Source organism: Sphaeramia orbicularis, chromosome 19 (assembly GCF_902148855.1).
Source record: "Sphaeramia orbicularis chromosome 19, fSphaOr1.1, whole genome shotgun sequence".
Taxonomy (NCBI): domain Eukaryota; kingdom Metazoa; phylum Chordata; class Actinopteri; order Kurtiformes; family Apogonidae; genus Sphaeramia; species Sphaeramia orbicularis.
The window spans coordinates 12,534,017-12,548,365 of record NC_043975.1 but is presented as its reverse complement, the minus strand read 5'-3'; the positions used below and the strand labels follow the sequence as shown (position 1 = coordinate 12,548,365).

The window sequence follows — 14,349 nt, the reverse complement described above, 5'->3', positions numbered from 1 at the left end:
TGTCGTCGGGCAGTCTGGTGAGGTCGGTGACATGAGTCTGTTTGGTGTGTTCCGTGAGTTCGGGCCATCGTTAATGCCATCACCAGTCTTTTCGGCTGATTCAACATGTGTAATCGGCCACTACCAGTCGTTCAGTCGGACGAGTCTGATTGGTGGAGGGATAGTCCTTGACTAGTGAATAAGCGGACGAGCAGTTTCCATGTGAATCCACCTACGCCAAGGTACTTCACACTATTATTGTCTTCTATAACAGGCCGTTCACTGCTCATATCATATCTGAATGAGTGCCAGTTAGTGTTGACTATGGATTTCATTCATTCCATTCTCCTCAGTTTTTGTCTTTCTTCTTCCACAGGAAGAAGCCTGAGAGCTGACAACTCCAGTATCTTCTTATTACTAGCCATCTGTTCAATAAGTACAACAGCCCTTCTTGACTACTCAAAACTCTCAGCTGACAACAACTGATGACAGCAAGCTCTGTGTTTTCGTCTAGAGAGATGTTCCGTCATTTCCGGTTTTACATCTTGTGCAAGTGCAGAACGTACGCTCAAGTCGGTAGTCGATATAGTGTGTTCTTCACAATTTTTGACCGTGTCAGGGAGACGAGAGCCAACCGATCAGTCAGGCTACCTTTTCTGGTGACGGTCAGCAGTCGGGTTTGTGTATCTTCACCTTTATGTGACTTAGACTTAGGTTAGGTTCAGACTGCTGGGAAATGTGGCCCAAATCCAACCCGACAGCCGATCATTGCCAGAAAAGGTAGCCCGACTGATCGGTCAGCTCTGGCCTCCCCGACACGGTCAAAAAAGTGTGAAGGACACACCAAATCGAGTACCGACGTTAGCATATGTTATGTGCTTGCACAAGACGTAAAACCGGAAATGACAGAACATCTCTCTCGACGAAAACTCAGGCTGTTTCTTAATACCAAGAACGCAGAGTATGGTCTTGTGAACTCAGCAAGTACGGTCTTGGTAAGAATGGTCCCAGAGTATGTACTTCCCAAGAATGCAAGTCTATCTGTAACTGGAACGGCTATGTGCTTGTGAACTTTCCTCCCTGTCTCTGCTGTATTTCCACCATCTGCTCCATAATGTATTTCCCTCAAATCACCACAATGTCACTCGATTTAATTTCAATAGATTTGTACCAGTATTTACATGTCATTTATACATTTTGCATATTTTCTAAACTGTAGTACATGTCGTTGGTTCAGCCAGTCACAGCCGGCCCGGTCCCGCTTGGGTCCCGCTCAAGCCAGTACGAACTGCATCTTGTGAATTATTTCCCAGTCAAATCTACACAAGTCACCAACCAGTGCATCCTTGGTTTAAGCTAGCTGACAAGAACAACCTCCGGGTATTCCATGCGTTCTTGGTTTATGCAAACTTGCGGATGGAACAGTACTTAGGCCATGACTGATGACGTTTCACAAGAATGGAAGAACAGACAAGAACACGTTGAGAAACGTCCACAGAACTCACTATCATCAGTCATTGTTGTCAGCAGAGAGTGTTGAGTAGTCAAGACGGGTTGTTGTTGTTGTTGTTGTTGTTGTTGTTGTTATACTGGTTGAATGGATGGCTAGTAATAAGATGATACTGGTGTTGTCAGCTCTCTGGCTTCTTCTTGTGGAAGAAGAAAGGTGAAAACTGAGGAGAAATCGCACTATGCTAACAATGCTAACAGTGTTCACTTCATGGAATGAATGAAGTCCATAGGCAACACTGACTGGCGCTCATTTAGATACGATATGAGCAGTGAATGGCCTATTATAGAAGACAATTATAGTGTGAAGTATCTTGGCATAGCTGGATTCACATGGAAACTTCTCCTTCACTGATTCACTAGTCAAGGCCTATCCCCTTGACTAGCACTTCCGTTGTAGTGACTGGTTATGCAGCGTTTTTTGTTTGCTGATATTTTTCTTGGTTCTTTATTAGCAGAGCATTTGATGATTATGCTCTTGTTTTTGTTTCTTGCAGCACATTTTTTCATTTGCACCACGTTCCTCTTTTTGTACCTCATTTTGACTTGTGTTTGAGTTTGTGAATTTGTGTTGTTTCTGTACTTGCAGCTGTTTTCTCTGAACTGAGGCGCATTGGGCCATTGCAATCTGTTTGGCCCCTGTCAGCCACCGTAGTAGAGTGATTTTTGTCTGTTTATGACTTTATAACAGTTGTTTTATTGTATGAGTTTACTTTTTAGCAAGTTCTGCTCAGATGTTTTATAGCAAGAGGAGGTAGATGACAATATCCAGTAACACATTAAGGTTGAAATTTTGGATTTCCGAGTATTTCCATGAGTGCCCTATAGGGATGGGAATTGAGAACTGGTTCTTTTTGAGAACCGGATCCCAGTAGCTCAATTCCTGGGAATCGTTTGCCTGCCTGCTAAACGATTCTGCTTATCGATTCCGCCTTCGTTGCGCAAGCTTGATGACATCATGCGTACACTGCGTTGTTTTGGTCAGAACGTAGCTAATATGGTGTTGAGGCAGAAACGGTCCAAAAAGACGACACCAGGTCCACTGGAACACTGTCAAAGCTTCCATTTCTTCAAAAGGGTGGAATCCCTCCATTCTGCTCAAACATTTGTCCACAGCATGTGATTCATTTACAGGAATGTCACGTATTTGATTCGCTACTTAGTGACGCTTGTGAATCTAGCGGCAGAGTGAACCCCAGGCCGTCATCCGGGCCTGGTTCCGGTTCCGGTGCGGGCAACAAACGTTGTACCCCCTCAAATACAAGTTTCCGAAGGTAGGGGAAAGAAAAATGGGGTCCACGACAACGGGAGACGAGCCAAGTCGAAGCAGTTCCACGCAGTAGAAATGCAGCAATAGAGGAATTAGGAAAGCGTCTTTAGTTTCATTTTCACTGTATGCCTACCCCCCACCCCCCCCCAAACCGGGCCCGGCATCATCTGTTATTATTTGTACATATTGTATATGTCATATTTTCTGTGCAGAGATGGAAATATAAAAGACAGTTAATGCAAACACACACCGTTAGGACTCTTTTACTCCCTCACACAATGAGAATCAATAAGAGAATCAATAAGGAATCAGAAACGTTAAATTCTTATTGATTCCCATTCCTAGTGCCCGACATACATATATATATTTTTTTCTTTCTTTCTTTTTTTTCTTAAACTTGTCTTGTCCAGCATCATAACAGCAGAATGAGTGCCCTATAAATGGTTAAAAGTACAAAGACAGACTCTAGTAAACAGTACCTAACATCTTGTACGCTCTTTGGGACGAGTACTGCCTCCTCATCTGCAGCGGGAACACGATCCCCTGGTATCTCTCGATGGCAATGCAGGTCATTGTGAGGATTCCTGTCACTATGGCTGTGGTTTGAACAAATGGAACTGTCTTGCAAACCAGAACACCTGCAGAAACCAAACACACATATTACTTCTGTAGTTACATCAAATCCCTTTTTTACCGACCGACGACAGAACGTAAGCAGAGCCAAGGTCATTTCCTGCCTCATTAAGTTGCTAATGAAGCTCTTACACTGACACCTGCTAAATATGTGACCTGTATGAACGCACTCATTCACCCTTTTCTAATTATAGGTGAAGTTTGATTGGACCAAATGCTTGAACTGGGCTTGCTATTGCTATGGTAGAGTACACGTCAGCTATGAAGACGTGGACATGGATGTGAAAATAGACTCAGTCAAAGCCGTTAAGATACCAGATGTCCACGTGGTACTGGGTTTCTGCAGGTATCAGCAAATCTAATTGAATGCTTTTTTATGCCCTTTTTTTTTCAACATTCTTTTTATTGAAGTCAAGATAAACCAAAGTGGCAGTCATACAAGAAAAAACAATACTTTTAGATTTTCTACATAACAAAAAACACAATACCCACCCCACCCCCATCCCTCCCCCCACCCCACAAAGTCCCGGGCAATGCATCCCCATCTAAGATTAATTAAATAAATAAGCAAAACACAAACGCTTTACTGTCAACAGGCTTTAACCAGGTTCTGAATGGTTCTTCCTCCGAAACTTGCATTTTTATTTATTTATTTTTAACACACATCTTTATTAAAGTTTTAACACATTACATATCTTTTCTGACATGAATTGGCAACACTGTGTGGGTCTCCCCTGAACATCCCCTGAATCCCCTGAACATCCCCCCCCCCCCCCCCCCCCCGAATTTTGCAACAGCGGTGAAAGTAAATAACAAAAAATAATTGACAGACAATATAAGTAATAGTGACTTGAATACTTCTCAACATCCATTTTTGTACATCTGATACATAACACTGGGTTACAAAAAAATGTTTTTTGCAAGTTGTCTAGGTTTTTTCAGCTGAATTAGGACCATTTTGCACCACTAAATCCAAAAATGACATCTGTTTTTCTCAATCAGGTCAGGCTTTTTTGCTAATTTGAATTTGAAAAAAATTGATCTTCTCACAAAATTGATTACATTTTTGTGACTCTATCAGTTGATTTTTTTATATACTTCTCACCCAAAATAGGTTTTAAGAGAAAAAAAAATCATTTGATCACTTGATTCCTGTTAGGTACAATGGTGTATTCACCGCAGATGTAGCAGAATACGTCAGGCTTATTTTTGCAAGATCTTCTAGTTGAAGCCATTTCATTCACCTGTAATATTAAAAAAAAACATTAATCATAAATTGGCAAAAGTAAAATCTTCAGTACTCGTTTATTGCAAGAAATATGAAAGAATTTTATATCATATGATGTGAAAATGCCCATAAATGTCAGCAAAAATGTTAAAAAGCCAATTTGTAGCATAGTTCAGAAAGTTGACCTGATTGAGCAAAATTAATGTGATTTTTGGATTCAGCACACCAAAATGATCCTAAATCAGCTCAAAAAACTTAAACAATAAATTTGTTGTTGACCAGTGTAATCAAACATCGTTTAATGGCATGGTCTCATTTTGTACGTTATGATGATGAGATATCAGGCCTTGACTCAAAAATTTTTTTAGAAATTAATTCCATATATTGTGGAAAATATGAGTTTTCCATTTAATTGTGTTGAAACTTGCATTTTCCCATTTTTTCGACATTTGCTAATATTCCCTCCGCTCTTTCGCCACAGTACATTGCATTCCAAGCATCCAGTGTTGATGACTTCATTTATCGGTCACAAACAATAGCCAATTAAAGGGTTTGCCTGTCAGTCATCACACTATACTTGTGATCAAAATTATATAAAATGTTTATATAATCAAAATAAATCGTGAATAACAATACTTTTTTTCTATCAAGTGCATTTAATTTTTAATGACTTTTGATGCTTTTAGTGACCTGCATAAACCCTGTGGTATCTGCAAACACTCTTAGCATAAATAATAAAACTGGAAATGATGCTTTAATGCACACTTTAAAGCAGGGTTGTCAAACTCATTGTAATTCAGGGGCCACATTTTGCTAAATTTGATCTGAAGTGGGCCGGACCAGTGAAATAATAACATAATAATATGTAAACAATGTCAACTCCAAACTTTTGTCTGTGTTTTAGAGTGAAAAAAAGTAAAATTACATGATGAAAATCTACAAACTATCCTTTAAAACAATGTGAATAACAGAAACAAACTGAAATTTTTTGTACCGCTGTCGTAACAAAATAATTTCCTGCAAAAGATCAATAAAGTGTCTGTCTGTCTATCTTTAAAAAGTAAGTGCAATTTTAACAGTATTAAGCTTCTGTTTATCATTTACACATGTTCATAACAACTTACAGATCACAGTGGATCTACAAATACACAAAACATTTAACAGTCAGAATATTGGTACAAATGCACTTCTTAAGACATGTTCATTGTTCAGGTTTTCATTTACAAAGATAAAAATGTATAGTTGTCATTTTTTACAGGTTATTATGATAGTATTTTACTGATCTGACCCACTTGAGACTGAATTGGTTTGAATGTAGAAGCTGAATTAAAATGATTGTTAATGTGTCAGTGTAATTTTTGCATTTCACACATTCATCCCACGGGCCAGTCTGGACTCTTTAGCAGGCCGGATTTGGCTGTTTGACACCCCTGCTTTACAGTCTTTACCAAGAAAAACATCAGACTTTCTTTTCTGCCTTCATTTCTAGGGGCTGCAGTGACTACAGTCAGTGTTTGCCTGTTTTAAGATCAGTCATCTAGATCATGTCCTCACCTGACCCCACCCACAGATACTCAGTTTACTGCCATACAGGAAGAAAAGTCAGAAAATGTAGACTTGACAAGCTTGAATAAAAGAATTTGTATTCTTTTTTTTTTTTTTTTTTTTTTTTTTTTATCAGAAAGTTCCTCAAATCATCTCATTCAAACTCGGTCAATTTGAAAAAACTCACTGTTTAATTTAAGTAAAAAATAAATTGATTAAATTGATTAAAGTTGCTAAAATAGGAGAATAAATTTAGAGAGAGAGAGAGAGAGAGAGAATATTTGAGAAACCCTTTAACCCTTGATGTGCCAGAGTTGTATTCAAAAAATATACAATTTTAATATCAAGAATTCAAAAAACTCTAGCTTGGAAGTGGTTAGAGATAAGTCATACTGTAAAACTACTTTAGTAGTTTTAAATAAGCCATTCTACACTCAACAAAAATATAAACGCACCACTTTTGTTTTTGCTCCCATTTTTCATGAGCTGAACTCACAGATCTAAAACTTTTTCTATGTACACAAAAGGCCTATTTCTCTCAAATATTGTTCATAAATTTGTCTAAATCTGTGTTAGTGAGCATTTCTCCTTTGTCCTTTGCTGAGATAATCCATCCACCTCACAGGTGTCGCATATCAAGATGCTGATTAGACAGCAGGATTATTGCACAGGTGTGACTTAGGCTGGCCACAATAAAAGGCCACTCTAAGATGTGCACTTTTACTGTATTGGGTGGTCCAGGGGGGTCAGAAAACCAGTCAGTATTTGGTGTGACCACCATTTTCCTCGCACAGTCTTCTTCATGAATTCTCTGAAACAGTTTTGGAGATGGCTTATGACAGAGAAATGAACATTCAATTCACAGGCAAAAGCTCTGGTGGAGATTCCTGAAGTCAGCATGCCAATTGCATATTCCCTCAAAACTTGTGACATCTGTGGTATTGTGCTGTGTGATAAAACTGCACATTTTGGAGTGGCCTTTTATTGTGGCCAGCCTAAGGCACACCTGTGCAAAAATCCTGCTGTCTAATCAGCATCTTGATATGCCACACCTGTGAGGTGGATGGATTATCTCAGCAAAGAAGAAGTGTTCACTAACACAAATTTAGACAGATTTGTGAACAATATTTGAGAGAAATAAACCTTGTGTGTACACAGAAAAAGTTTTAAATCTTTGAGTTCAGCTCATGAAAAATGGGAGCAAAAACAAAAGTGGTGCGTTTATATTTTTGTTCAGTGTACATAGTGAATACTACTACTACTTATTATTATTATTATTATTATTATTATTATTATTATTATTATTATTGTTGTTGTTATTACTGAACATTGACTTCTAATGGAGTACAGTGTTTTCCTCTTTCACTTCAGTTAACCCATAAAGACCCAGTGATACTTTTGTAGAAGTTCCCAAATGAATTGTTCTCTAGATTTAACTTTTCTTAAGTGATTTATTGCCAGTTATTATCATATTATCTTCATGTCTATGCATGTGGTGATGTCAGCTTAATAATTACCTCTATACAGGGTGGGGAAGCAAAATTTACAATGAACATTTAGTTGTTTTTTCTCAGCAGGCACTACGTCAATTGTTTTGAAACCAAACATGTATTGATGTCATAATCATACCTAACACTATTATCCATACCTTTTCAGAAACTTTTGCCCATATGAGTAATCAGGAAAGCAAACGTCAAAGAGTGTGTGATTTGCTGAATGCACTCGTCACACCAAAGGAGATTTCAAAAATAGTTGGAGTGTCCATAAAGACTGTTTATAATGGAAAGAAGAGAATGACTATGAGCAAAACTATTACGACAAAGTCTGGAAGTGGAGGAAGCAACAAAAAACGTACCAAAGCTTTTATTAAAGCTCTCAAATCCAAAATCCGAAAGGATCCAACCAAATCCATGAGAAAAATGGCAATTGAACTTGAGGTAGACAACAAGAGCGTTAGAAATGCTGTAAAATATGATTTGAAGATTTAAATTCTCATGACTTTCAACAAACTATTTGGTCATACACTGTCTTTCAATCCCTGCCTCAAAATATTGTAAATTTTGCTTCCCCACCCTGTATATGTGCCAAGTTTGAAGTAAATTGAAACAAAATTGATGTTTTTATAGACATTTGAAATTTTGCACATTATAAGTAAATGGGGGGGGGGGGGGTTTAAAAAATTCATTAAAAAAATGTAAACTTTGACGTATTTTTCCCAAAATGGAGTCACTGGCAATCTATAAACACAATTTAGTATGAATTGAAGCAACAGTTTTGCTGCTAGAGTGTTGACAAACAAACAAACCAAACCAAAATCAGTACCCCTTGCCTCTCTTTCGGGGAGGTGAGGCAAAAATCATTTGGAAATCACCCTAAAAGTACTTCTAGGTCTTTTTCACACATTATGGGATGCTTATTTCTGACCTAAATCGATAGCTGAGTCAATAGGAAAGGCCATGTCAGCGCTCATAATCCCACAGGTGCTTCTTTTCCCTCTGGATGCCTCAGTGCACACGTGCAGGAGCGTCTGTTTGGAGAATCTTCTTTAAAAAAAAAAACTGCAGATGAATTTTTCATCAGACGTATCTCTGTCAGATCACGTCTCCTGAGACTCAAAGCAAAAAAAAGGCTGTATTTTCTCAAGTGATTAGCTGTGGGATCAGCCCTTCTCTTCCCTCTGCAGAAGGCCTCAGTGTTTGCTCTGAATAGAATACTCATTATCACAGGTTGGGTTGTTTTCCAGTCACTTGAAATGAAGCAGCACTGAGTTCTCACCTCCACACCATTCATTACAGCCCATAATAGTGCCCTGATGTGTTAATAATCCACTATTTACCATCAGTTCCTATTTTCTGCTGTTTCATTAAGTCTTATTTCCCACAGTGCGTCAGCTCTTACGCTTTAAGCTATTTCTAGTTGCTTTATTGAATCTAGAAGGTTGGAATTAAATCTTACCTTCAACAGTTACACATATGATGTAACAGTAGTGTTATGATTAGGGGTGTAAGAAAATATTGGTTCTGCAATATATCACGATATTTCATTTCACAATCCTGTATCAATATTAGGGCTGTGTATTGGCAAGAATCTGGCGATACGATACAAATAACAGTGCTAGGATCACAATACAATATATCACGATTAGGGGTGTAACGATTACCGGTATAACGATAAACCGCGGTAAAATTGCAGATGGTTACTATTACTGTTTAAATTCTAATTAATTAACTAATCTGTATTTGATTACTTTTACTTACAATTTTAGGGGAAAAAACCCTATGTAAAGCTATGCTTTTATGTCAAATATTTGAGTATAGTTTTAATTTATTACCATTTTGATTTTCTATACCTAATATTTGGAACCAATATTCACTTTTAAAGTCTTTGAAAAGGTTCATTAAGCATCTGTGTGTTATTTATGCAATAAAGTATATACATTTTTAAAATTGGATTTTATATATTTTTTGTTTTTTTTCTGGCCTTTTATGTTAATATCGTAGGTTAAAGTGAAAAAATAATAGGCAGATGATACAGATGAAGTTGTGCTGAAAAAAAAGATACCAAATATGGGTATAATAAACATTTCTTTATATATTATATAAAGGCAAAATCAAAATGACTGAAGAACGGCCAAAATAGACTCAGACCACTAAGGGTTAATATTTGAATGTTTCTGCCAAGAGAAAGTACATTGTACCAATTATTTCTTTTTTTTTTTTTCAAAATACAACTTGGTTAAATTATTTCAGTGTGTGCATTAGTACTTTTTGAACATTTTGAGCACAATTTCAACAATATCATGATAATAATGATAACCGTGATAATGTTGGTCACAATAACCGTGATATGAAATTTTCATAGTGTTACATCCCTAGTATCAGTGCATCCCTAGTTATTATGCTATTATTCTACTGAAGATCATATTTGTCTGTATGTGGAACCTGAACTAAAATGAGCTCTACAGCCTTAACTGTGGAATTTTTGCACTTTGCAAATTCATCCCACGGGCCGGATTGGAACTTTTGGCGGGCCGCATTTGGCCCTCGGGCCGCATGTTTGAGACCCCTGCTTTAATCATTCCTTTTCACACCTTACCGATGTTTGCAAAACTCAGAAATCTGCTTCCTTTTTTATGTGATTTATTATTCATTTTGTTAGATGAAAATGAAAAGAAACAAGCAGTCACTTTTTCAAAAGAGATATTTTTGTGCGAGAACACAATGAATAACTCAGTATTTGTAAGGTGTGAACACAACAGACAACGCGTCCTCTTACAAAACTTGGAGGGAAGGGACTTGTGACATACTTTACAAAGATCCCCATTTCTCTGTGATCACTGAAGCAAAAAGAATGGGGTTTTCTGCAAGATGTAGGTCATAAGTTATAGTTTCATGCCCTGAAATTGCATTTTGATGGATTCACTATTTTTAAAGTTATCATTGCATTTTTTTAAGGGCATACGGTATAGGAAAATACATGATTTACACTGAAAAATGTAAAATACAGAGGAGAATATGATAATAAATGATGATAAATCACTTAAAGGTTAGATATAGAGAAAAATTCACTTGGGAAGTGGCACAAAAGTAGCACTGGGTCTTTATGTGTTAAGTGTAAAGTGATTTGCAGCCTCTGAACTGGCTCTAAAAGGTTGTTTACAGATGGGATTAAATCTGGGATGCAAAAGTAGTGTTTCTGATGCATTTGCAGGCTATTATTGGTCCTGTATTCCCATATGAGGCTATTTTACTGAGTCTAGTGTCTTATTTTACGCACATGTCCTTGAGTTTAAAGCACTTTGCAGCCTCTGTACCAGCTCTAAAAGGTTTGAACACAGCTAGTATTCAATCTTACCATCAACATTTACACACATGATGTAATAGTGTTGATGATGCAATAATAAGATATTATTATTATTATTATCTCCGCCCCAGGAAGTTTTGTGATCACTTTGCTTTGTGTGTGTGTTATCTGTTAGCAAGATAACTCAAAAAGTTATGGACGGATTTTCATGAAATTTTGGTGGTGATCGGGGGTGGGGGGGTGCCAGTATCAACATTTCCTGAAAATTTCATGAAAATCCGTCCATAACTTTTTGAGTTATCTTGCTAACAAACAAACAAACAAACAAACAAACACATGCACGCACACACACACAGCAAAGCGATCACAATACCTCCTGGCAGAGGTAATAATAAATATAATGTAACACTAATGTTTATGATGCATTAATAAGTTATTATTGGTCCTGCATTCCCATATGATGCTGTTTTACAAGTGTCTTATTTTATGCACATGTCCTTGAGTTTAAAGGTCTTTGCAGCCTCTGTACCAGCTCTGAAAGGTTTGATCACAGCTAGTATTCAGCCTTACCTTCAACTATTACACACATGATGTGACAGTAGTGTTTATGATGCATTAGTGGGCTATTATTTAACATGCGTCCCTTTAATGATGCCATTTTACCAAGACTAGTGTCTTATTTTAAACACATGTTCTTAAGTTTGAAGCTCTTTGCAGCCTCTGTACCAGCTCTAAAAGGTTTGATCACAGCTGGTTTTAAATCTTACCTTCAACAATTATGCACATGATATGACAGTAGTGTTTATGATGCATTAATAGTCTATTATTGGTCCTTCATTCCCATATGATGCTGTTTTACAAGTTTCATATTTTAAGCACATGTTCTGAAGTTTAAAGCACTTTGCAGCCTCTGTACCAGCTCTAAAAGGTTTGATCACAGCTAGTATTCAATCTCACCTTCAACTATTACGCACATGATGTAACAGCAATGTTTATGATGCATTAATAGGCTATTATTGATCATGCATTCTGTTTTGATGCTGTTTCACTGAGTCTAGTGTCTTATTTTACGCACATGTTCTTAAGTTTAAAGCTCTTTGCAGCCTCTGTACCAGCTCTAAAAGGTTTGATCACAGCTGATTTTCAGTCTTACTTTCAACTATTACGCAGATGATTTCACAGTAGTGTTTATGATGCATTAATAGGCTATTATTGATCATGCGTCCTGTTTTGATGCTGTTTTACTGAGATTAGAATCTTATTTTAAACACATGTTCTTAACTTTAAAGCTCTTTGCAGCCTCTGTACCAGCTCTAAAAGGTTTGATCACAGCTAGTATTCACTCTTGCTTTCAATAATAATGAATATGATGTAACATTAGTGTTTATGATGCATTAATATGCAATTATTGACCGTGCATTCCCATGTGATGCTGTTTTACTAGTGTCTTATTTTAGTCACATGTTCTTAAGTTTAAAGGAATTTGCAGCCTCTGCACCAGCTCTGAAAGGTTTGATCACAGCTGGTTTTAAATCTTACCTTCAACAATTGCACATAAGATCTAACAGTAGTGTTTATGATGCATTAATAAGCAATTGTTTAACATGCCTCCCTTTAATGATGCTGTTTTACTGAGTCTAGTGTCTTATTTTAAACACATGTTCTTAAGTTAAAAGCTCTTTGCAGCCTCTGCACCAGCTCTAAAAGGTTTGATCACAGCTAGTATTCAATCTTACTTTCAATAATAATGGATAAGCTTTCACAGTAGTGTTTATGATGCATTAATAGGCTATTGTTGATCATGCATCCTGTTTTGATGCTGTTTTACTGAGATTAGTGTCATATTTTACGCACATGTCCTTAAGTTAAAAGCTCTTTGCAGCCTCTGTACCAGCTCTAAAAGGTTTGATCACAGCTAGTCTTCAATCTCACCTTCAACTATTACGCACATGATTTCACGGTAGTGTTTATGATGCATTAATAGTCTATTATTGATCATGCATTCCCATAAGATGCTGTTTTACGATTGTCTTATTTTACGCACATGTTCTTACATTTAAAGCTCTTTGCAGCCTCTGTACCAGCTCTAAAAGGTTTGATCACAGCTGGTTTTAAATCTTACTTTCTAAAATAACACATATGATGTAACAGTAGTGTTTATGATGCATTAGTGGGCTATTATTTAACATGCGTCCCTTTAATGATGCTGTTTTACCAAGACTAGTGTCTTATTTTACGCACGTTCTTAAGTTCAAAGCTCTTTGCTGCCTCTGTACCAGCTCTAAAAGGTTTAATCACAACTAGTACTCAATCTGTGATGCTACAGTAGTGTTTATGATGCATTTGCAGGCTATTATTGATCGTGCATTCCCATATGATGCTATTTTACCGAGTGTAGTGTCTTATTTTACGCGCATGTCCTTAAGTTTAAAGCACTTTGCAGCCTCTGTACCAGCTCTAAAAGGTTCGATCACAGCTGATATTAAATCTATGATGTGACACAAGTGTTTGTGATGCGTTAATAGACTATTATTTTCCATTTGTTCCTATTTGCTGCTGTTTTACTCGTGTCTAGTGTCATATTTTACGCATATGCGCTCTTAAGTTTAAAGCAAGTTTGAACCTGCGCATTGGTTCTAAAAGGTTTGATCACATCTGGTTTTAAATCAATAGTTTTTATGAGGCATTAAAAGCTATTATTAGTCATGCATTCCCGTTTGCAGCTGTTTTATGCATTTCTAGTTGCTTTTCTTTTCGCGCGTAAAATCCAAATTTGCGACTCACCTCCGAACCATTCCGATGAGATGTTCTGCAGCAAAGTGAAAGGTATGCAGAAGAAAGTGATGAGCAGGTCACTGAACGCCAGAGAGCAAATGAAAATATCTGTGGCCGTTTGGATGGCGCGTTTCTTTAAAATAATGTAGATGACCAGACTATTCCCAGCCAGAGCCAGCACGAAAATAACCACGTACATGATCACGAAGGTGGTTTTGGCGCTGTAGGGTAACTCTGGGATGTAGACGAGCGGCTGGATATTGTAAGTGTTGATAAACTCCTGTCTGCTCAGGTTGTAGTACTGGAGCATCTCCTGCAGCACTTCAGGGGTGATTTTAGCGGATCCCTGCTCGGAGTCTGTGGAGGCTGCAGCCATCCTGATCACCAGTCTGTTTCCTCTCCAGAAAAGAAGGGATTTTCAGAAAGAGAGTTTAAAAAAGAAAAGAAAAAAAAATCATAAAAGTTAATGTGCGTGAGTGTCCGTGTGGATGCTGCAGTGCTTCCTCCTCCATCCGGTTCAAGCTGAACCTGCAGCTGCTCATCTGCACACATGAGTCTATATAAGAGTGAGCAATGACTGACAGGCTCCTGCACGAGCCCCATGTGC

General features: G+C 37.5%; 1 protein-coding gene across 1 annotated transcript in view; it reads right to left on the bottom strand.

Annotated features, from left to right (window-relative positions):
* The window catches only part of LOC115410284 (pyroglutamylated RF-amide peptide receptor-like), a 36,880-nt gene extending 22,762 nt beyond the window's left edge, over nt 1–14,118 (bottom strand). Inside the window, exons 1-2 of the mRNA XM_030121870.1 lie at nt 13,752–14,118; nt 3,238–3,396 (exon numbers count right to left, since the gene is read on the bottom strand). Of these exons, the coding sequence (XP_029977730.1) occupies nt 3,238–3,396; nt 13,752–14,118 (526 nt within the window). The remainder of the gene's footprint in view (nt 1–3,237; nt 3,397–13,751) is intronic.
* Between the last annotated feature and the right edge of the window lie 231 nt (nt 14,119–14,349).